At 55.1% G+C, this 23,989-nt stretch overlaps 1 protein-coding gene across 1 annotated transcript; it reads right to left on the reverse strand.

The window, feature by feature from the left end:
• Positions 1-8,128: 8,128 nt before the first annotated feature.
• On the reverse strand, positions 8,129-22,514 carry LOC130345583 (glucokinase regulatory protein-like). Its single transcript, XM_056554513.1, has 11 exons — positions 22,482-22,514; positions 18,868-18,949; positions 16,649-16,804; positions 14,345-14,413; positions 14,201-14,269; positions 13,848-13,921; positions 13,697-13,763; positions 12,916-12,969; positions 12,371-12,465; positions 8,397-8,502; positions 8,129-8,248 (listed from the first exon to the last, which is right to left on the reverse strand). The coding sequence occupies exons 2-11, from the start codon at positions 18,925-18,927 to the stop codon at positions 8,129-8,131; spliced, it is 870 nt and encodes a 289-aa protein (XP_056410488.1). The 5' UTR covers positions 18,928-18,949; positions 22,482-22,514.
• Between the last annotated feature and the right edge of the window lie 1,475 nt (positions 22,515-23,989).

Here is a 23,989-nt window from a genome sequence, read left to right on the forward strand (position 1 = left end):
CCACCCCATGACAGGACTTCTCTGTCCCCCCCCACCCCATGACAGGACTTCTCTGTCCCCCCCACCCCATGACAGGACTTCTCTGTCCCCCCACCCCCATGACAGGACTTCTCTGCCCCCCCCACCCCATGACAGGACTTCTCTGTCCCCCCCCACCCCATGACAGGACTTCTCTGTCCCCCCCACCCCATGACAGGACTTCTCTGTCCCCCCCCACCCCCATGACAGGACTTCTCTGCCCCCCCACCCCCATGACAGGACTTCTCCGCCCCCCCCCACCCCATGACAGGACTTCTCTGTCCCCCCACCCCATGACAGGACTTCTCTGTCCCCCCCCCATGACGACTTCTCTGTCCCCCCCCCACCCCATGACAGGACTTCTCTGTCCCCCCCCCCATGACAGGACTTCTCTGTTCCCCCCCACCCCATGACAGGACTTCTCTGTCCCCCCCCCACCCCATGACAGGACTTCTCTGTCCCCCCCACCCCATGACAGGACTTCTCTGTCCCCCCCACCCCATGACAGGACTTCTCTGTCCCCCCACCCCATAACAGGACTTCTCTGTCCCCCCACCCCATGACAGGACTTCTCTGCCCCCCCACCCCATGACAGGACTTCTCTGTCCCCCCCACCCCATGACAGGACTTCTCTGTCCCCCCACCCCATGACAGGACTTCTCTGTCCCCCCCACCCCATGACAGGGCTTCTCTTTCCCCCCCACCCCATGACAGGACTTCTCTGCCCCCCCATCCCATGACAGGACTTCTCCGCCCCCCCCACCCCATGACAGGACTTCTCTGTCCCCCCACCCCATGACAGGACTTCTCTGTCCCCCCACCCCATGACAAGACTTCTCTGTCCCCCCCACCCCATGACAGGACTTCTCTGTCCCCCCCACCCCATGACAGGACTTCTCTGCCCCCCCACCCCATGACAGGACTTCTCTGCCCCCACCCCATGACAGGACTTCTCTGTCCCCCCACCCCATGACAAGACTTCTCTGTCCCCCCCACCCCATGACAGGACTTCTCTGTCCCCCCCCACCCCATGACAAGACTTCTCTGTCCCCCCCCACCCCCATGACAGGACTTCTCTGTCCCCCCCACCCCATGACAGGACTTCTCTGCCCCCCCACCCCATGACAGGACTTCTCTGCCCCCACCCCATGACAGGACTTCTCTGCCCCCCCCCACCCCATGACAGGACTTCTCTGTCCCCCCCACCCCATGACAGGACTTCTATGTCCCCCCACCCCATGACAGGACTTCTCTGTCCCCCCCCATCCCATGACAGGACTTCTCTGTCCCCCCCACCCCATGACAGGACTTCTCTGCCCCCCCACCCCATGACAGGACTTCTCTGTCCCCCCACCCCATGACAGGACTTCTCTGTCCCCCCCACCCCATAACAGGACTTCACTGTCCCCCCCACCCCATGACAGGACTTCTCTGTCCCCCCCACCCCATGGCAGGACTTCTCTGCCCCCCCACCCCATGACAGGACTTCTCTGCCCCCCACCCCATGACAGGACTTCTCTGTCCCCCCCCACCCCATGACAGGACTTCTCTGTCCCCCCCCACCCCATGACAAGACTTCTCTGTCCCCCCCCCACCCCATGACAGGACTTCTCTGTCCCCCCCCCACCCCATGACAGGACTTCTCTGCCCCCCCACCCCATGACAGGACTTCTCTGCCCCCCACCCCATGACAGGACTTCTCTGCCCCCCCCCACCCCATGACAGGACTTCTCTGCCCCCCCCCACCCCATGACAGGACTTCTATGTCCCCCCCACCCCATGACAGGACTTCTCTGTCCCCCCCCCACCCCATGACAGGACTTCTCTGTCCCCCCCACCCCATGACAGGACTTCTCTGCCTCCCACCCCATGACAGGACTTCTCTGTCCCCCCACCCCATGACAGGACTTCTCTGTCCCCCCACCCCATAACAGGACTTCACTGTCCCCCCCACCCCATGACAGGACTTCTCTGCCCCCCCACCCCATGACAGGACTTCTCTGCCCCCCACCCCATGACAGGACTTCTCTGCCCCCCCCCCCCATGACAGGACTTCTCTGCCCCCCCCACCCCATGACAGGACTTCTCTGCCCCCCCCACCCCATGACAGGACTTCTCTGCCCCCCCACCCCATGACAGGACTTCTCTGTCCCCCCACCCCATAACAGGATTTCTCTGTCCCCCCCACCCCATGACAGGACTTCTCTGCCCCCCCCACCCCATGACAGGACTTCTCTGCCCCCACACCCCATGACAGGACTTCTCTGCCCCCCCCATGACAGGACTTCTCTGCCCCCCACACCATGACAGGACTTCTCTGCCCCCCCCACCGCATGACAGGACTTCTCTGCCCCCCCACCCCATGACAGGACTTCTCTGTCCCCCCCCACCCCATGACAGGACTTCTCTGTCCCCCCCTCCCCATGGCAGGACTTCTCTGCCCCCCCCCACCCCATGACAGGACTTCTCTGTCCCCCCCCACCCCATGACAGGACTTCTATGTCCCCCCACCCCATGACAGGACTTCTCTGTCCCCCCCACCCCATGACAGGACTTCTCTGTCCCCCCACCCTATGACAGGACTTCTCTGTCCCCCCACCCCATGACAGGACTTCTCTGTCCCCCCCCACCCCATGACAGGACTTCTCTGTCCCCCCACCCCATGACAGGACTTCTCTGCCCCCCCACCCCATGACAGGACTTCTCTGTCCCCCCCATCCCATGACAGAACTTCTCTGCCCCCCCACCCCATGACAGGACTTCTCTGTCCCCCCACCCCATGACAGGACTTCTCTGTCCCCCCACCCCATGACAGGACTTCTCTGCCCCCCCACCCCATGACAGGACTTCTCCGTCCCCCCCCCCCACCCCATGACAGGACTTCTCTGTCCCCCCACCCCATGACAGGACTTCTCTGTCCCCCCCACCCCATGACAGGACTTCTCTGTCCCCCCCACCCCATGGCAGGACTTCTCTGCCCCCCCACCCCATGACAGGACTTCTCTGCCCCCCACCCCATGACAGGACTTCTCTGCCCCCCCACCCCATGACAGGACTTCTCTGTCCCCCACCCCATGACAGGACTTCTCTGTCCCCCCACCCCATGACAGGACTTCTCTGCCCCCCACCCCATGACAGGACTTCTCTGCCCCCACCCAATGACAGGACTTCTCTGTCCCCCCCTCCCCATGGCAGGACTTCTCTGCCCCCCCCCCACCCCATGACAGGACTTCTCTGTCCCCCCCCACCCCATGACAGGACTTCTATGTCCCCCCACCCCATGACAGGACTTCTCTGTCCCCCCCACCCCATGACAGGACTTCTCTGTCCCCCCACCCTATGACAGGACTTCTCTGTCCCCCCACCCCATGACAGGACTTCTCTGTCCCCCCCACCCCATGACAGGACTTCTCTGTCCCCCCACCCCATGACAGGACTTCTCTGCCCCCCCACCCCATGACAGGACTTCTCTGTCCCCCCCATCCCATGACAGAACTTCTCTGCCCCCCCACCCCATGACAGGACTTCTCTGTCCCCCCACCCCATGACAGGACTTCTCTGTCCCCCCACCCCATGACAGGACTTCTCTGCCCCCCCACCCCATGACAGGACTTCTCCGTCCCCCCCCCCACCCCATGACAGGACTTCTCTGTCCCCCCACCCCATGACAGGACTTCTCTGTCCCCCCCACCCCATGACAGGACTTCTCTGTCCCCCCCACCCCATGGCAGGACTTCTCTGCCCCCCCACCCCATGACAGGACTTCTCTGCCCCCCACCCCATGACAGGACTTCTCTGCCCCCCCACCCCATGACAGGACTTCTCTGTCCCCCACCCCATGACAGGACTTCTCTGTCCCCCCACCCCATGACAGGACTTCTCTGCCCCCCACCCCATGACAGGACTTCTCTGCCCCCACCCAATGACAGGACTTCTCTGTCCCCCCCACCCCATGACAGGACTTCTCTGCCCCCCCCCACCCCATGACAGGACTTCTCTGCCCCCACCCCATGACAGGACTTCTATGACCCCCCACCCCATGACAGGACTTCTCTGTCCCCCCCACCCCATGACAGGACTTCTATGTCCCCCCACCCCATGACAGGACTTCTCTGTCCCCCCCCACCCCATGACAGGACTTCTCTGTCCCCCCCACCCCATGACAGGACTTCTCTGCCCCCCCCACCCCATGACAGGACTTCTCTGTCCCCCCACCCCATGACAGGACTTCTCTGTCCCCCCACCCCATAACAGGACTTCACTGTCCCCCCCACCCCATGACAGGACTTCTCTGTCCCCCCCACCCCATGGCAGGACTTCTCTGCCCCCCCACCCTATGACAGGACTTCTCTGCCCCCCACCCCATGACAGGACTTCTCTGTCCCCCCCACCCCATGACAGGACTTCTCTGTCCCCCCCACCCCATGACAAGACTTCTCTGTCCCCCCCCACCCCATGACAGGACTTCTCTGTCCCCCCCCACCCCATGACAGGACTTCTCTGCCCCCCCACCCCATGACAGGACTTCTCTGCCCCCACCCCATGACAGGACTTCTCTGCCCCCCCCCCACCCCATGACAGGACTTCTCTGCCCCCCCCACCCCATGACAGGACTTCTATGTCCCCCCACCCCATGACAGGACTTCTCTGTCCCCCCCACCCCATGACAGGACTTCTCTGTCCCCCCCACCCCATGACAGGACTTCTCTGCCCCCCCACCCCATGACAGGACTTCTCTGCCCCCCCACCCCATGACAGGACTTCTCTGTCCCCCCACCCCATAACAGGACTTCACTGTCCCCCCCACCCCATGGCAGGACTTCTCTGTCCCCCCCACCCCATGGCAGGACTTCTCTGCCCCCCCACCCCATGACAGGACTTCTCTGCCCCCCACCCCATGACAGGACTTCTCTGCCCCCCCCCCCATGACAGGACTTCTCTGCCCCCCCCACCCCATGACAGGACTTCTCTGCCCCCCCCACCCCATGACAGGACTTCTCTGCCCCCCCCACCCCATGACAGGACTTCTCTGTCCCCCCACCCCATAACAGGATTTCTCTGTCCCCCCACCCCATGACAGGACTTCTCTGCCCCCCACACCCCATGACAGGACTTCTCTGCCCCCACACCCCATGACAGGACTTCTCTGCCCCCCCCCCATGACAGGACTTCTCTGCCCCCCACACCATGACAGGACTTCTCTGCCCCCCCCACCGCATGACAGGACTTCTCTGCCCCCCCACCCCATGACAGGACTTCTCTGTCCCCCCCACCCCATGACAGGACTTCTCTGTCCCCCCCTCCCCATGGCAGGACTTCTCTGCCCCCCCCCACCCCATGACAGGACTTCTCTGTCCCCCCCCCACCCCATGACAGGACTTCTATGTCCCCCCACCCCATGACAGGACTTCTCTGCCCCCCACCCCATGACAAGACTTCTCTGTCCCCCCACCCCATGACAGGACTTCTCTTCCCCCCCCACCCCATGACAGGACTTCTCTGCCCCCCCACCCCATGACAGGACTTCTCTGCCCCCCCCACCCCATGACAGGACTTCTCCGTCCCCCCCCACCCCATGACAGGACTTCTCTGTCCCCACACCCCATGACAGGACTTCTATGTCCCCCCACCCCATGACAGTACTTCTCTGTCCCCCCCCCACCCCATGACAGGACTTCTCTGTCCCCCCCCACCCCATGACAGGACTTCTCTGTCCCCCCACCCCTTGACAGGACTTCTCTGCCCCCCCCCCATGACAGGACTTCTCTGCCCCCCACCCCATGACAGGACTTCTCTGTCCCCCCCATGACAGGACTTCTCTGTCCCCCCCACCCCATGACAGGACTTCTCTGTCCCCCCCCCACCCCATGACAGGTCTTCTCTGTCCCCCCACCCCATGACAGGACTTCTCTGTCCCCCCACCACATGACAGGACTTCTCTTTCCCCCCACCCCATGACAGGACTTCTCTGCCCCCCCACCCCATGACAGGACTTCTCCGTCCCCCCACCCCATGACAGGACTTCTCTGTCCCTCCCACCCCATGACAGGACTTCTATGTCCCCCCACCCCATGACAGGACTTCTCTGTCCCCCCCCCCCACCCCATGACAGAACTTCTCTGTCCCCCCCACCCCATGACAGGACTTCTCTGCCCCCCACCCCATGACAGGACTTCTCTGCCCCCCCATGACAGGACTTCTCTGCCCCCCCACCCCATGACAGGACTTCTCTGACCCCCCCCCCACCCCATGACAGGACTTCTCTGCCCCCCCACCCCATGACAGGACTTCTCTGCCCCCCCCCACCCCATGACAGGACTTCTCTGTCCCCCCCCACCCCATGACAGGACTTCTCTGTCCCCCCCCACCCCATGGCAGGACTTCTCTGCCCCCCCACCCCATGACAGGACTTTTCTGCCCCCCCACCCCATGACAGGACTTCTCTGACCCCCCCCCACCCCATGGCAGGACTTCTCTGCCCCCCCCCACCCCATGACAGGACTTCTCTGTCCCCCCACCCCATGACAGGACTTCTCTGTCCCCCCACCTCATGACAGGACTTCTCTGTCCCCCCACCCCATGACAGGACTTCTCTGCCCCCCCCACCCCATGACAGGACTTCTTTGCCCCCCACCCCATGACAGGACTTCTCTGCCCCCCCCCCACCCCATGACAGGACTTCTCTGCCCCCCTCCCACCACAGGACAGGACTTCTCTGTCCCCCCGACCCCATGACAGGACTTCTCTGTCCCCCACCCCATGACAGGACTTCTCTGCCCCCCACCCCATGACAAGACTTCTCTGCCCCCCCACCCCATGACAGGACTTTTCTGCCCCCCCACCCCATGACAGAACTTCTCTGCCCCCCCATGACAGGACTTCTCTGCCCCCCCACCCCATGACAGGACTTCTCTGACCCCCCCCCCACCCCATGACAGGACTTCTCTGCCCCCCCACCCCATGACAGGACTTCTCTGTCCCCCCCCACCCCATGACAGGACTTCTCTGTCCCCCCCCACCCCATGACAGGACTTCTCTGTCCCCCCCACCCCATGACAGGACTTCTCTGTCCCCCCCACCCCATGACAGGACTTCTCTGCCCCCCCCCACCCCATGACAGGACTTCTCTGTCCCCCCACCTCATGACAGGACTTCTCTGTCCCCCCACCCCATGACAGGACTTCTCTGCCCCCCCCACCCCATGACAGGACTTCTTTGCCCCCCACCCCATGACAGGACTTCTCTGTCCCCCCCCCACCCCATGACAGGACTTCTCTGCCCCCCTCCCACCACAGGACAGGACTTCTCTGTCCCCCCGACCCCATGACAGGACTTCTCTGTCCCCCGCCCCATGACAGGACTTCTCTGCCCCCCACCCCATGACAAGACTTCTCTGTCCCCCCCACCCCAGGACAGGACTTCTCTGTCCCCCCCACCCCAGGACAGGACTTCTCTGTCCCCCCCACCCCATGACAGGACTTCTCTGTCCCCCCCCCACCCCATGACAGGACTTCTCTGCCCCCCTCCCACCACAGGACACGACTTCTCTGTCCCCCCGACCCCATGACAGGACTTCTCTGTCCCCCACCCCATGACAGGACTTCTCTGTCCCCCCCACCCCATGACAGGACTTCTCTGCCCCCCCCCCATGACAGGACTTTTCTGCCCCCCCCCACCCCATGACAGGACTTCTCTGTCCCCACACCCCAGGACAGGACTTCTCTGCCCCCCCCACCCCATGACAGGACTTCTCTGTCCCCCCACCCCATGACAGGACTTCTCTGCCCCCCTCCCACCACAGGACAGGACTTCTCTGTCCCCCCCACCCCATGACAGGACTTCTCTGTCCCCCCCCCACCCCATGACAGGACTTCTCTGTCCTCCCACCCCAGGACAGGACTTCTCTGTCCCCCCCACCCCATGACAGGACTTCTCTGTCCCCCCCACTCCATGACAGGACTTCTCTGTCCCCCCCACCCCATGACAGGACTTCTCTGTCCCCCCCACCCCATGACAGAACTTCTCTGTCCCCCCCCCCACCCCATGACACAGAAGGCAGCCCTCACTTCTCTGCCACACCGCGCACCCCCCATGATAGAGAAAGCAGCCCTCACTTTTCTGTCACCTCCACCTTGGAGCAGGCCTTGTGGGCTACCAGAAACAGCGTCTCCAGGAGGATCTTGGTGGCGCTTCCGCCCTTCATGCGCGAGGAGCCGCAGAGACCTTCAGGCTGAGATACAAGAAATGAAAGGGTTAACTTATAGGGGGGGGGGGGGGAATTATATACCTCCAGAGACAATGGAGGCACAAGGTACAGAGACACCATGATGGAAGAGACACAAGGAGAAGACAAGATGATGAGGAGACTGGGCACTTACCCCCACTGCAGGGGTCAGGGTGAATGCTCGTTGGGTGTCATGGAGGTTCTGCATCTGTTCAGCCACCTGTCGGAATGTGGAGCTCCAGCCCTCGATCCTGTCATTTCTAGGAAGCAGTGATACTGATGAAAGCCAAAACCATCTCCTGAGGCCGCCCAACCCTTGTGACCTCACCAACCAGACCCAGGTCACTTAACCCACCTGACCCTGGTCACACCACCCACCTGACCCTGGTCACTTCACCCACCTGACTATGGCCATTTTACCCACCCGACCCTAGTCACACCACCCACCTGACCCAGATCACACCATCCACCCGACCCTGGTCACTTAACCCACCTGACCCTGGCCACCTCACCTACCTGACCCAGGTCACCTCACCTACCTGACCCAGGTCACACCACCCACCTGACCCAGATGACACCATCCACCCGACCCTGGTCACTTAACCCACCTCTCCCTGGCCACCTCACTCACCTGACCCTGGTCACCTCACCTACCTGACCCAGGTCACACCACCCACCTGACCCAGATCACACCATCCACCCGACCCAGGTCACACCACCCACCTGACCCTGGTCACACCACCCACCTGACCCTGGTCACTTCACCCAGATGACTGTGGCCATTTTATCCACCCAACCCTGGTCACACCACCCACCTGACCCAGATCACACCATCCACCCGACCCAGGTCACTTAACCCACCTGACCCTGGTCACACTACCCACCTGACCCTGGTCACTTCACCTAGCTGACTGTGGCCATTTTATCCACCCGACCCTGGTCACACCACCCACCTGACCCAGATCACACCATCCACCTGACCCAGGTCACTTAACCCACCTGACCCTGGTCACTTCACCTAGCTGACTGTGGCCATTTTATCCACCCGACCCTGGTCACACCACCCACCTGACCCAGATCACACCATCCACCCGACCCAGGTCACTTAACCCACCTGACCCTGGTCACACTATCCACCTGACCCGTGTCACTTCACCTAGCTGACTGTGGCCATTTTATCCACCCGACCCTGGTCACACCACCCACCCGACCCTGGTCACACCACCCACCTGACCCTGGTCACTTCACCCAGCTGACTGTGGCCATTTTACCCACCCGACCCTGGTCACACCACCCACCTGACCCAGATCACACCATCCACCCGACCCTGGTCACACCACCCACCTGACCCTGGTCACTTCACCCAGCTGACTGTGGCCATTTTACCCACCCGACCCTGGTCACACCACCCACCTGACCCAGATCACATCATCCACCCGACCCTGGTCACTTAACCCACCTGGCCCTGGTCACACCACCCACCTGACCCAGGTCACACCACCCACCTGACCCAGATGACACCATCCACCCGACCCTGGTCACTTAACCCACCTCTCCCTGGCCACCTCACTCACCTGACCCTGGTCACCTCACCTACCTGACCCAGGTCACACCACCCACCTGACCCAGATCACACCATCCACCCGACCCAGGTCACTTAACCCACCTGACCCTGGTCACACCACCCACCTGACCCTGGTCACTTCACCCAGCTGACTGTGGCCATTTTATCCACCCAACCCTGGTCACACCACCCACCTGACCCAGATCACACCATCCACCCGACCCAGGTCACTTAACCCACCTGACCCTGGTCACACTACCCACCTGACCCTGGTCACTTCACCTAGCTGACTGTGGCCATTTTATCCACCCGACCCTGGTCACACCACCCACCTGACCCAGATCACACCATCCACCTGACCCAGGTCACTTAACCCACCTGACCCTGGTCACTTCACCTAGCTGACTGTGGCCATTTTATCCACCCGACCCTGGTCACACCACCCACCCGACCCAGATCACACCATCCACCCGACCCAGGTCACTTAACCCACCTGACCCGGGTCACTTCACCTAGCTGACTGTGGCCATTTTATCCACCCGACCCTGGTCACACCACCCACCCGACCCTGGTCACACCACCCACCTGACCCTGGTCACTTCACCCAGCTGACTGTGGCCATTTTACCCACCCGACCCTGGTCACACCACCCACCTGACCCAGATCACACCATCCACCCGACCCTGGTCACACCACCCACCTGACCCTGGTCACTTCACCCAGCTGACTGTGGCCATTTTACCCACCCGACCCTGGTCACACCACCCACCTGACCCAGATCACATCATCCACCCGACCCTGGTCACTTAACCCACCTGGCCCTGGTCACACCACCCACCTGACCCTGGTCACACCACCCACCTGACCCTGGTCACTTCACCCAGCTGACTGTGGTCATTTTACCCACCCGACCCTGGTCACACCACCCACCTGACCCAGATCACACCATCCACCCGACCCAGGTCACTTAACCCACCTGACCCTGGTCACACCACCCACCTGACCCTGGTCACTTCACCCACCTGACTGTGGCCATTTTACCCACTCGACCCTGGTCACACCACCCACCTGACCCAGATCACACCATCCACCCGACCCCGCACACTTAACCCACCTGACCCTGGCCACCTCACCTACCTGACCCAGGTCACCTCACCTACCTGACCCAGGTCACACCACCCACCTGACCCAGATGACACCATCCACCCGACCCTGGTCACTTAACCCACCTCTCCCTGGCCACCTCACCCACCTGACTCTGGTCACCTGACCTACTTGACCCAGGTCACACCACCCACCTGACCCAGATCACACCATCCACCCGACCCAGGTCACTTAACCCACCTGACCCTGGTCACACCACCCACCTGACCCTGGTCACTTCACCCAGCTGACTGTGGCCATTTTATCCACCCAACCCTGGTCACACCACCCACCTGACCCAGATCACACCATCCACCCGACCCAGGTCACTTAACCCACCTGACCCTGGTCACACTACCCAGCTGACCCTGGTCACTTCACCTAGCTGACTGTGGCCATTTTATCCACCCGACCCTGGCCACACCACCCACCTGACCCAGATCACACCATCCACCCGACCCAGGTCACTTAACCCACCTGACCCTGGTCACACTACCCACCTGACCCTGGTCACTTCACCTAGCTGACTGTGGCCATTTTATCCACCCGACCCTGGTCACACCACCCACCTGACCCAGATCACACCATCCACCCGACCCAGGTCACTTAACCCACCTGACCCTGGTCACACTACCCACCTGACCCTGGTCACTTCACCTAGCTGACTGTGGCCATTTTATCCACCCGACCCTGGTCACACCACCCACCTGACCCAGATCACACCATCCACCCGACCCAGGTCACTAAACCCACCTGACCCTGGTCACTTCACCCACCTGACTGTGGCCATTTTACCCATCCGACACCTGGTCACACCACCCACCTGACCCAGATCACACCATCCACCCGACCCTGGTCACACCACCCACCTGACCCTGGTCACTTCACCCAGCTGACTGTGGCCATTTTACTCACCCGACCCTGGTCACACCACCCACCTTACACAGATCACACCATCCACCCGACCCAGGTCACTTAACCCACCTGACCCTGGTCACACCACCCACCTGACCCTGGTCACTTCACCCACCTGACCCAGATCACACCATCCACCCGACCCTGGCCACCTCACCTACCTGACTCAGGTCACCTCACCTACCTGACCCAGGTCACACCACCCACCTAACCCAGATGACACCATCCACCCGACCCTGGTCACTTAACCCACCTCTCCCTGGCCACCTCACCTACCTGACCCAGGTCACACCACCCACCTGACCCTGGTCACACCACCCACCTGACTGTGGCCATTTTACCCACCCGACCCTGGTCACTTTCCGCACCTTATCCTGAACACTTTCCCCATCCGACCCTGGTCACTTTCCCCACCTGACCCTGGTCACTTTCCCCACCTGACCTCAGTCACTTCACCCACCTGACCTCAGTCACTTCACCCACCTGACCTCAGTCACTTCACCCACCTGGCCATGGAGACTGGATTAAACCCTACAAGGACTGGCAGGAACACATCCAGGTTCTTCAAGCAGTATTCCAGCTGACCAGCAATGAATGGAGCCTGTGGGGATACAGACCGGTATAAAGTCACCATCAACGGGTCACCAGGGAGCCAGAAATGTTTCCTGTCATTGTCTGGGCTTTGGGTGTATAAACTATTCCAATAAATTCAGAGGAAGAGCATGAGTATTTAAGGTTCAGGAGGTTTTTCTGTGCACATTGAGACCTTCTCGCCCCCCCACTGGACAGAATCCAGGAGAATCATAGATCTGGTCCATCCTGTTGGCCCACAGTGGGAACCATTTCATGTACAATTGGATATAATGTAGATATAAAGATATATATAGGTCTTAACCTTTGTGAAGGTTTTGGGTTAAACTTGAGCTGAGACCGAACCGACCCAATGTGGCTTAATGTACAGTATGAAAGAGTGTTGTTGGGTGTTCCTCAGAATTCCCATAATGCATCTCCAGAGACACCAGACCGGAGGATAGAGGAGCCCAATACTCACAGACAGACTGCAGGATATCCCTATAAACACGACCTTCTTCTTTCCTTCACAGACCTGGAAATATCAATGTGACAAGGATGAGACAGAATCGAAAAACGGAGGAGGGGGGGGGGAGAACAAGATGGAGGAACGAGAAGAGGACACAGGATGGACAACACTACTGGGAAATATTGCAGTTTGGATGCGGCCGCTAGATGTCCGCACAACAAGTTGGGCCCCGGAGAACAACCTCACCTTACTGCCTGCTGTAAAACGGAAGATTATCACACTATCGCTAGTTATGATACCCTCAGTAATGCATCTGTTGTGCTGTCAAAGCCAAGATAGGCAGCACTGACACAGACAGTATCAGATATTACAGAATAAGGAACTCAGCACTCACCGGTAATGCTAAATCATATGGATTTATTGATCCACAGTAGAAATCATGACATGAAGGACGCGTTTCGGCATACTGTCATGATTTCTACTATGGATCAATAAATCCTCACGATTTAGCATTACCGGTGAGTGCTGGGTTCCTTATTCTATATACTGGTTTACTTCCACCTCGTACACCACCACCACGGACGGAAGTGCCGACCTGACCATAACTATAGTATCAGAGGAGCAGAGGAAGTGACCTCCGACCTTCGAGCTGGTGGAGTCTCCTGGTGTTCTAGAGAAAATACAGGTCCTCCTGAAGCTGTGGTCTATGGGTATTACGGAAGAACTTAAGGACTGTAGACACAAGATGGTGCAGGAACACTATGTCCATTGTGGTGTCCCGCTTGTGACCTACCCTCTGCAGCTCCTCCTGTCCCCGGGCAGCGTCATCCTCAGGTGCATCCTGCGCTGTCACAATAGATCTGCAGAGAGAATAAGTTACCTGAAAAGTTCCATCTGTGCCAGAACAAACAGAGAGTCCTACGTGACAGTGCCCGGACACCCACCTGTCCCCTCCGGCTATGATGTAGGAGTAACATGGTCTCTGGTGGAGGCCTCGCAGCAGCCGGTTAAAGGAATTCTGCAGATACAAAGTGGGAGATGAAAGTAGACACCAACATTTCCAACGACAAGAACATCCTTCACCCCATGCAGGGGCCCAGCTTGGGTTGGAGCACATAGGAGGTGTCCAGGGCGGGGGGCCAGGAAGGACACCAGTGACCCCTCTGTCAGGGTATTTAGATACAGGGAGGAGAGTTGTTGTGTCAGATGAAGGAGAACCAGGCTACTGTGCGATGGAGTCATGAAGAGCCTTGGTGTCTACCGCATGTAGAAAGTGAACGTGAAAACAAGGACTCACCGTAAGGAGTACCGCTAACCGCCCGGATGTGCCGCACCCACTGAGAACTATGAGGCCATCATCTGGGTTCTGTAGGATGTAGACAGGAGACTCGTCAGCCCCTCATCACTGGTTATAGCAGTATATAACATTTTCACTATGTACCTCTATGACGTGCTGCACCTTCTTTGCGATGTCCGCCACAGTCTTCAGGATGGACTCACTGTACAGTCTCTGGAGACACAAGGTTATTGTCATCTTCATATAATGTTCTTAGTTTCATGATTTCATAAGGACATAGTACCTACTGTATTACCCCAAGGGTTCTCCCCTCTCGTCAGCCCCATGGGTTTCCTCCCTCTCTGGTCATCTGCCATCTTCTCTGGTTCTTCACTCATTCTCCTTTCTCCAGGCCTCTTCTTTGCACCATAAGACTTTCCATTCTTCCTCACCCATGGTTCTCCTGTCATTCCTCCGCCCTTTGTTCCCTATTTCTCACACCTTTGGTTTTCACCTTTTGATCTCACCCATCTCTCATGCCTATAATCCTTCCCTAACCCTTCACCCTCTCGAACCCTCCATCCCTCATGCCTATGGTCCTCTAGTAATCTCTCACCCTCTTTGACCCTCCATTTCTCGTGCCTATGGTCCTCCCCGTAGCCCTCACCCTCTTGGACCCACCATCTCTTATGCCTGTGGTCCTTCCCTAACCCCACACCCTCTTGGACCCTCCATATCTCATGCCTATGGTCCTCCCTGTATCCCTCACCCTCTTGGACCCTCCATCTCTCATGTCTATAATCCTTCCCTAACTCTTCATCCTCTTGGACCCCCATCTCTCGATCCAATGGTTCTCCTCTGACCCCACACCCTCTTGGACCCTCCATCTCTCATGCCTATGGTCCTCTCTGCATCCCTCAAACTCTTGGACCCTCCATCTCTCATGCCTATGGTCCTCCACTAATCCCTCACCCTCTTGGACCCTCCATCTCTCATGTCTATGGTCTTCCCTGTATCTCTCACTCTCTTGGACCCTCCATCTCTCATGCCTATGGTCCTCCACTAATCCCTCACCCTCTTGGACCCCCCATCTCTCATGTCTATGGTCTTCCCTGTATCTCTCACTCTCTTGGACCCCCATCTCTCGATCCAATGGTTCTCCTCTGACCCCACACCCTCTTGGACCCTCCATCTCTCATGCCTATGGTCCTCTCTGCATCCCTCACCCTCTTGGACCCTCCATCTCTCATGTCTATGGTCCTCCCTGTATCCCTCACACTCTTGGACCCTCCATCTCTCATGCCTATGGTCCTCCACTAATCCCTCACCCTCTTGGACCCTCCATCTCTCATGTCTATGGTCTTCCCTGTATCTCTCACTCTCTTGGACCCTCCATCTCTCATGCCTATGGTCCTCCACTAATCCCTCACCCTCTTGGACCCTCCATCTCTCATGTCTATGGTCTTCCCTGTATCTCTCACTCTCTTGGACCCCCATCTCTCGATCCAATGGTTCTCCTCTGACCCCACACCCTCTTGGACCCTCCATCTCTCATGCCTATGGTCCTCTCTGCATCCCTCACCCTCTTGGACCCTCCATCTCTCATGTGTATGGTCCTCCCTTTGTCCCTCACCCTCTTGGACCCACCATCTCTCATGCCTATGGCCCTCCCCTAACCCCTCACCCTCTTGGACCCTCCATCTCTCATGCCTATGGCCCTCCCCTAATCCCTTATCCTATTGGACCCTCCATCTTTCATGCCTATGGTCCTCCCCAATCCCTCACCCTCTTGGACCCTCCATCTCTCATGTCTATGGTCCTCCCTGTATCCCTCACACTCTTGGACCCTTCATCTCTCATGCCTATGGTCCTCCACTAATCCCTCACCCTCTTGGACCCTCCATCTCTCATGTCTATGGTCTTCCCTGTATCTCTCACTCTCTTGGACCCTCCATCTCTCATGCCTATGGTCTTCCCCTAACCCATCACTCTCTTGAACCCTCTAACTCTCATGCCTATGGTCCTCCCCGTATCCCTCCCCCTCTGGCACCCTCCATCTCTTATGCCTTTAGTTCTCTCAGGGCCCACATTCACATTTTATCCCTTATCCTCTAGTTTTTCTATCTTCCTCCATCCCACTAGTCCCCCAAGTCTTCTGCTTCACTTCTACAACCTCTTGCCCCCTCTGTGTCTCACACAGTTTTCTCTCTTGGCCCCACCGCCTGATTATCTTCTCACCCCCTTGGTTCCCATCGCTTATGGCCATAATACTCATTCCCTTACTCCTGAATGTTTTTTCTCATCCCTCACCACCTTTGTGCCCCATCTCACATGCCCATATTCCTCAGTCATCTCGTTCTTGTTTTCCACTCTTCCCTTACCCCTTGGTCCCTCTCTAAACCTTACCCCTTGGTTCACCTTTGGTTCTCTCTCAGCTTCACCTCTTGGTTCTCCTTTCCCATTACGCACCTGATAGTTGATGATGGTTTCATCTTCCTCCTGAAAGATCTCAGCATCGCAGTCTCGTAGGAGCTGGACCAGTGTATTGGGGTCAGCTTTGTCTACTTCTCTAGTAATTGGATTGGATTTTTCACTGATTGGCAGAGATTCCTCATAGCCGGCCAACTGGACACAAGAAGAAGCAGGAGATACGTCAGTCATGGGAGGTGTAATCTCCCAGGTTTATCCGTAAAGCATGACTATATATATATATATATATATATATATATATATATATATATAGGAATATGCAAATCAGCTCATTACATCACCTTTTCAGGCGATGTTCCCTGGTCTCAGCTTAGCTCCAGTTCCGGAATATAAAAGCTAATCGGGATTAATGCCAAGCCAGAACTCTCTCTCTAGAAGGAAAGAGCACCCATCTGCAGACAGCTGTTTCGGGGTACTTGCCCCTCGTCAGTACAGAGCAGGGTAATGTGGATTGGCTGAGATGAGGGGCCTTAAACCAACTAAACGGGATGAGTATTTAACTCAGGGAGAGTTCACCACTCCAGGGAGAGTTCACCAAACTCCAAAAATGGTCTGGACACAATTATTGGCACCCTTAACTTAATATTTGGTTGCACACCCTTTGGAAAAAATAAGTGAAATCAGTGTCTTCCTATAACCATCAATAAGCTTCTTACACCTCTCAGCCGGAGTGTTGGACCACTCTTCCTATAAGCATCAATAAGCTTCTTACACCTCTCAGCCGGAATGTTGGACCACTCTTCCTATAACCATCAATAAGCTTCTTACACCTCTTGGCCGGAATGTTGGACCACTCTTCCTATAAGCATCAATAAGCTTCTTACACCTCTCAGCCGGAATGTTGGACCACTCTTCCTATAAGCATCAATAAGCTTCTTACACCTCTCAGCCGGAATGTTGGACTACTCTTCCTTTACAAACTGCTCCAGGTCTCTTATTGGAAGGCGCCTTTTCCCAACAGTAATTTTAAGATCTCTCCACAGGTGATCAATGGGATTTAGATCTGGACTCATTGCTGACACTTCAGAACTCTCCAGCGCTTTGTTGTCATCCATTTCTGGGGGCTTTTTGATGTATTTTTGGGGTCATTGTCCTGCTGGAAGACCCAAGATCTCGGACACAAACCCAGCTTTCTGACACTGGGCTGTACAGAACGACCCAAAATCCATTGGTAATCTTCAGATTTCATGATGTCTTGTACACATTCAAGGCCCCCAGTGCCAGAGGCAGCAAAACCACCCAAAACATCACTGACCTCCACCATATGTCACTGTAGGTACTGTGTGCTTTTCTATGTAGGGCTCATTCCTTTTTCGGTAAACAGTAGAATGATGGGCTTTACCAAAAAGCTCTCTTGGTCTCATCTGTCCAAAAGACGTTTTCCCAGAAGGATTTTGGTTACTCAAATTCATTTTGGCAAAATGTAGTCTTGCTTTTTTATATCTCTGTGTCAGCAGTGGGGTCCTCCTGGGTCTTCTTCAAGCTTGAATATCTTTGGAACTTGTTTGGGGCTGCTTATCCACCATCCGGACTATCCTGCGGTGACACTTTTCATCAGTTTTTCTCTTCCGTCCACACCCAGGGAGATTATCTACAGTGCCATGGGTTGTAATCTTCTTGATAATGTTGCGCACTGTGGACAAAGACAAATCTAGATCTCTGGAGATGGACTTGTAACCTGGAGATTGTTGATATTTTTCCACAATTTTGGTTCTCAAGTCCTCAGACAGTTCTCTTCTCCTCTTTCTGTTGTCCTTGATTAGTGTGGTACACACAGACACACAATGCAAAGGCTAAGTGAACTTCTCTCCTTTTTATCTGCTGTCAGGTGTGATGTTTATATTCCCCACACCTGTTACTTGCCCCAGGTGAGTATAAAGGAGCATCACATGCTTGAAACAATCTTATTTATCCACAATTTTGCAAGGGGACAATAATTGTGTCCGGACCATTTTTGGAGTTTGGTGACATTATGTCCAATTTGCTTTTTTTCCTCCTTTTTTGGTTTAGTTCCAATACACACAAAGGGAATAAACATGTGTATAGCAAAACCTGTTACTGCAATCCTTTCCTGTGAGGAATACTTCATTGTATAGAAACATTTCAGGGGGGCCAATATATACGGCCATGACTGTATACATATATACCCATCTGTACATTGGAGGTTACAATGTGATGGACGCCTTTCATATATTTACCTCCCACTTCCCGGGATCTGGAGTTTCGATGACGTGTTTATACTTGGGGGTCCCTCTCATGGCTGTGATATGGTAATTGTCTCTGTAAAAAGAGCCGAAAACAATCAGAAAGGTTAAAGGAGATCCGAAAATTCATCCACCATGATGCCAAAAATGGGCGAGACTCTCTCTAATTGTCTAGACCAGATCATTGCATTGTTTCCACCCCTATTCACCCCCCAGTCTATCCTTACACACACTGACCTACATGTAGGTATATCAGGTACTGGAATAACCAACAGTCTAATAGAAATTGATTAAATGTTAAGTTTTAACTGAGCTGAAAAAAACAACCACTTCGGTGAGTCCTCCGCGGGGTCCCATATTATTTGTATTAGACGTCATACATGGCTTAAGGGGAACTATTAGAAGAAGACAGGAATATGTGTACTTGGTAACCCAGAATATTGTTGTGTACTTCAGGAAATTATCTACCCGGTAATCCAGGAAATTAACCCTTACATCACATCCACTTCATAATCCAGGATGTCACTTTATAATCTAAGAGAACATCCATCCATGATCTGAGATCACCCATTAATCCAACAGATCATACAAATCCAGGATGTGACCCCATACTCCAAGAGAACATGCACCCCATTACACCAGACTACACCCCTTATTCTAAGAGACCATGTACCCCATTACACCAGACTACACCCCTTATTCTAAGAGACCATGTACCCCATTACACCAGACTACACCCCTTATTCTAAGAGACCATGTACCCCATTACACCAGACTACACCCCTTATTTTAAGAGACCATGTACCCCATTACACCAGACTACACCCCTTATTCTAAGAGACCATGTACCCCATTACACCAGACTACACCCCTTATTCTAAGAGACGATGTACCCCATTACACCAGACTACACCCCTTATTCTAAGAGACCATGTACCCCATTACACCAGACTACACCCCTTATTCTAAGAGAACATGCACCCCATTACACCAGACTACACCCCTTATTCTAAGAGAACATGCACCCCATTACACCAGACTACACCCCTTATTCTAAGAGACCATGCACCCCATTACACCAGACTACACCCCTTATTCTAAGAGACCATGTACCCCATTACACCAGACTACACCCCTTATTCTAAGAGACCATGTACCCCATTACACCAGACTACACCCCTTATTTTAAGAGACCATGTACCCCATTACACCAGACTATACCCCTTATTCTAAGAGACCATGTACCCCATTACACCAGACTACACCCCTTATTCTAAGAGACCATGTACCCCATTACACCAGACTACACCCCTTATTCTAAGAGACCATGTACCCCATTACACCAGACTACACCCCTTATTCTAAGAGACCATGTACCCCATTACACCAGACTACACCCCTTATTCTAAGAGAACATGCACCCCATTACACCAGACTACACCCCTTATTCTAAGAGAACATGCACCCCATTACACCAGACTACACCCCTTATTCTAAGAGACCATGCACCCCATTACACCAGACTACACCCCTTATTCTAAGAGACCATGTACCCCATTACAACAGACTACACCCCTTATTCTAAGAGACCATGCACCCCATTACACCAGACTACACCCCTTATTCTAAGAGACCATGCACCCCATTACACCAGACTACACCCCTTATTCTAAGAGACCATGTACCCCATTACACCAGACTACACCCCTTATTCTAAGAGACCATGTACCCCATTACACCAGACTACACCCCTTATTCTAAGAGAACATGCACCCCATTACACCAGACTACACCCCTTATTCTAAGAGAACATGCACCCCATTACACCAGACTACACCCCTTATTCTAAGAGACCATGCACCCCATTACACCAGACTACACCCCTTATTCTAAGAGACCATGTACCCCATTACACCAGACTACACCCCTTATTCTAAGAGACCATGTACCCCATTACACCAGACTACACCCCTTATTTTAAGAGACCATGTACCCCATTACACCAGACTATACCCCTTATTCTAAGAGACCATGTACCCCATTACACCAGACTACACCCCTTATTCTAAGAGACCATGTACCCCATTACACCAGACTACACCCCTTATTCTAAGAGACCATGTACCCCATTACACCAGACTACACCCCTTATTCTAAGAGACCATGTACCCCATTACACCAGACTACACCCCTTATTCTAAGAGAACATGCACCCCATTACACCAGACTACACCCCTTATTCTAAGAGAACATGCACCCCATTACACCAGACTACACCCCTTATTCTAAGAGACCATGCACCCCATTACACCAGACTACACCCCTTATTCTAAGAGACCATGTACCCCATTACACCAGACTACACCCCTTATTCTAAGAGACCATGCACCCCATTACACCAGACTACACCCCTTATTCTAAGAGACCATCTACCCCATTACACCAGACTACACCCCTTATTCTAAGAGACCATGCACCCCATTACACCAGACTACACCCCTTATTCTAAGAGACCATGTACCCCATTACAACAGACTACACCCCTTATTCTAAGAGACCATGCACCCCATTACACCAGACTACACCCCTTATTCTAAGAGACCATGCACCCCATTACACCAGACTACACCCCTTATTCTAAGAGACCATGCACCCCATTACACCAGACTACACCCCTTATTCTAAGAGACCATGTACCCCATTACACCAGACTACACCCCTTATTCTAAGAGACCATGCACCCCATTACACCAGACTACACCCCTTATTCTAAGAGAACATGCACCCCATTACACCAGACTACACCCCTTATTCTAAGAGAACATGCACCCCATTACACCAGACTACACCCCTTATTCTAAGAGACCATGCACCCCATTACACCAGACTACACCCCTTATTCTAAGAGACCATGTACCCCATTACACCAGACTACACCCCTTATTCTAAGAGACCATGCACCCCATTACACCAGACTACACCCCTTATTCTAAGAGACCATCTACCCCATTACACCAGACTACACCCCTTATTCTAAGAGACCATGCACCCCATTACACCAGACTACACCCCTTATTCTAAGAGACCATGTACCCCATTACAACAGACTACACCCCTTATTCTAAGAGACCATGCACCCCATTACACCAGACTACACCCCTTATTCTAAGAGACCATGCACCCCATTACACCAGACTACACCCCTTATTCTAAGAGACCATGCACCCCATTACACCAGACTACACCCCTTATTCTAAGAGACCATGCACCCCATTACACCAGACTACACCCCTTATTCTAAGAGACCATGCACCCCATTACACCAGACTTCACCCCTTATTCTAAGAGACCATGTACCCCATTACACCAGACTACACCCCTTATTCTAAGAGACCATGCACCCCATTACACCAGACTACACCCCTTATTCTAAGACCCTCCATGTTCATGATTCTATCTCCTATATAGATGGAGCATCTTTCATTCATGGTCATCTCCCATAAGACGATTCGCTCCATCTGCCTCAGTACACTTCCTATAAGAGCTCAGGTCCCCCCTCATATATCTGGGCTCAGGTAGGTGGCCCTCATTGTCGCAGAGATACTCACACAAGGAGATGTCCGTCTGTATCTCAGTGCACAGTCCCAGCTGAAATGCTAAGTCTTGTTTTTCTCTTTGTTATCAGATCCACATTGTAATGATTAAACTTTCTGGTTAAACTTCAAGCTTTGAGTCTGTGCAAAACTCTGAAAAACACCCCCTCCCCCATAGGGTGCCGGAAACACAGAACTCTGTGCACCTCCTGTTCCCCCTTACAGAACACTCTGCACCTCCTGTCCTCCTACAGAACACTGCACCTCCTGTCCCCCTACAGAACACTGCACCTCCTGTCCCCCTACAGAACACTGCACCTCCTGTCCCCCTACAGAACACTATGCACCTCCTGTCCCCCCCTACAGAACACTGTGCACCTCCTGTCCCCCTACAGAACACTGTGCACCTCCTGTCCCCCTACAGAACACTGTGCACCTCCTGTCCCCCTACAGAACACTGTTGTCAGGATTCGGCAGGCTGGAGGTGGATCCTCTGTGTCAGAGAGGGATTGGCGTGGACCGTGTCGGTGGACCGGTTCTAAGTTGCTACTGGTTTTCACCAGAGCCCGCCGCAAAGCGGGATGGTCTTGCAGCGGCGGTAGCAACCAGGTCGTATCCACCGGCAACGGCTCAACCTCTCTGACTGCTGAGATAGGCGCGGTACAAGGGATTAGACAAGAGCAAGGTCGGACGTAGCAGAAGGTCAGGGCAGGCAGCAAGGATCGTAGTCAGGGGCAACGGCAAGAGGTCTGGAACACTGGCTAGGGATACACAAGGAAACGCTTTCACTGGCACAATGGCAACAAGATCCGGCAAGGAAGTGCAGGGGAAGTGAGGTAATATAGGGAAGTGCACAGGTGAACACACTAATTAAAAACCATGCGCCAATCAGTGGCTCACCGGCCCTTTAAATCGCAAAGAACCGGTGCGCATCCCGGCTAGGGACATTATCGCAGCGCACCCGGTCAGCGGGTCTGACCGGGGCGCTGTGAACAGGAGAATGCTGTGAGCGCTCCGGGGAGGAGCGGGGACCCGGAGCGCTCGGCGTAACAGTACCCCCCCCTTTGGTCTCCCCCTCTTTTTAGAACCTGAAAATTTGTAGATAAGGTCCTTTTCAAGGATGTTATCCTCGGGTTCCCATGACCTCTCCTCCGGGCCGCAATTCTCCCAATCTACAAGAATTTTTTTTTTACCTCTGACCGAATTCAAAGTGTCCATCTCTGGTGTTAAACACGGTCTTCCACTCGTCCCCTTCCCTGATGCGGATGAAATTATATGCACCTCTTAAGTCCAATTTGGTAAAGATGTTGGCGCCACGTAGGCGGTCAAAGAGTTCAGAGATAAGAGGTAGGGGATAGCGTTTTTTTATAGTGATTTTATTAAGACCGCGGTAATCAATGCAAGGTCGTAAGGAGCCGTCTTTTTTGGAGACGAAGAAAAATCCAGCTCCGGCAGGGGAGGAAGACTTGCGGATAAATTCCCTTTTTTAATTTTCTTGGATGTACTCCGTCATGGCTTATGTT

The sequence above is a fragment of the Hyla sarda genome, unplaced genomic scaffold (assembly GCF_029499605.1).
Source record: "Hyla sarda isolate aHylSar1 unplaced genomic scaffold, aHylSar1.hap1 scaffold_766, whole genome shotgun sequence".
Classification (NCBI taxonomy): domain Eukaryota; kingdom Metazoa; phylum Chordata; class Amphibia; order Anura; family Hylidae; genus Hyla; species Hyla sarda.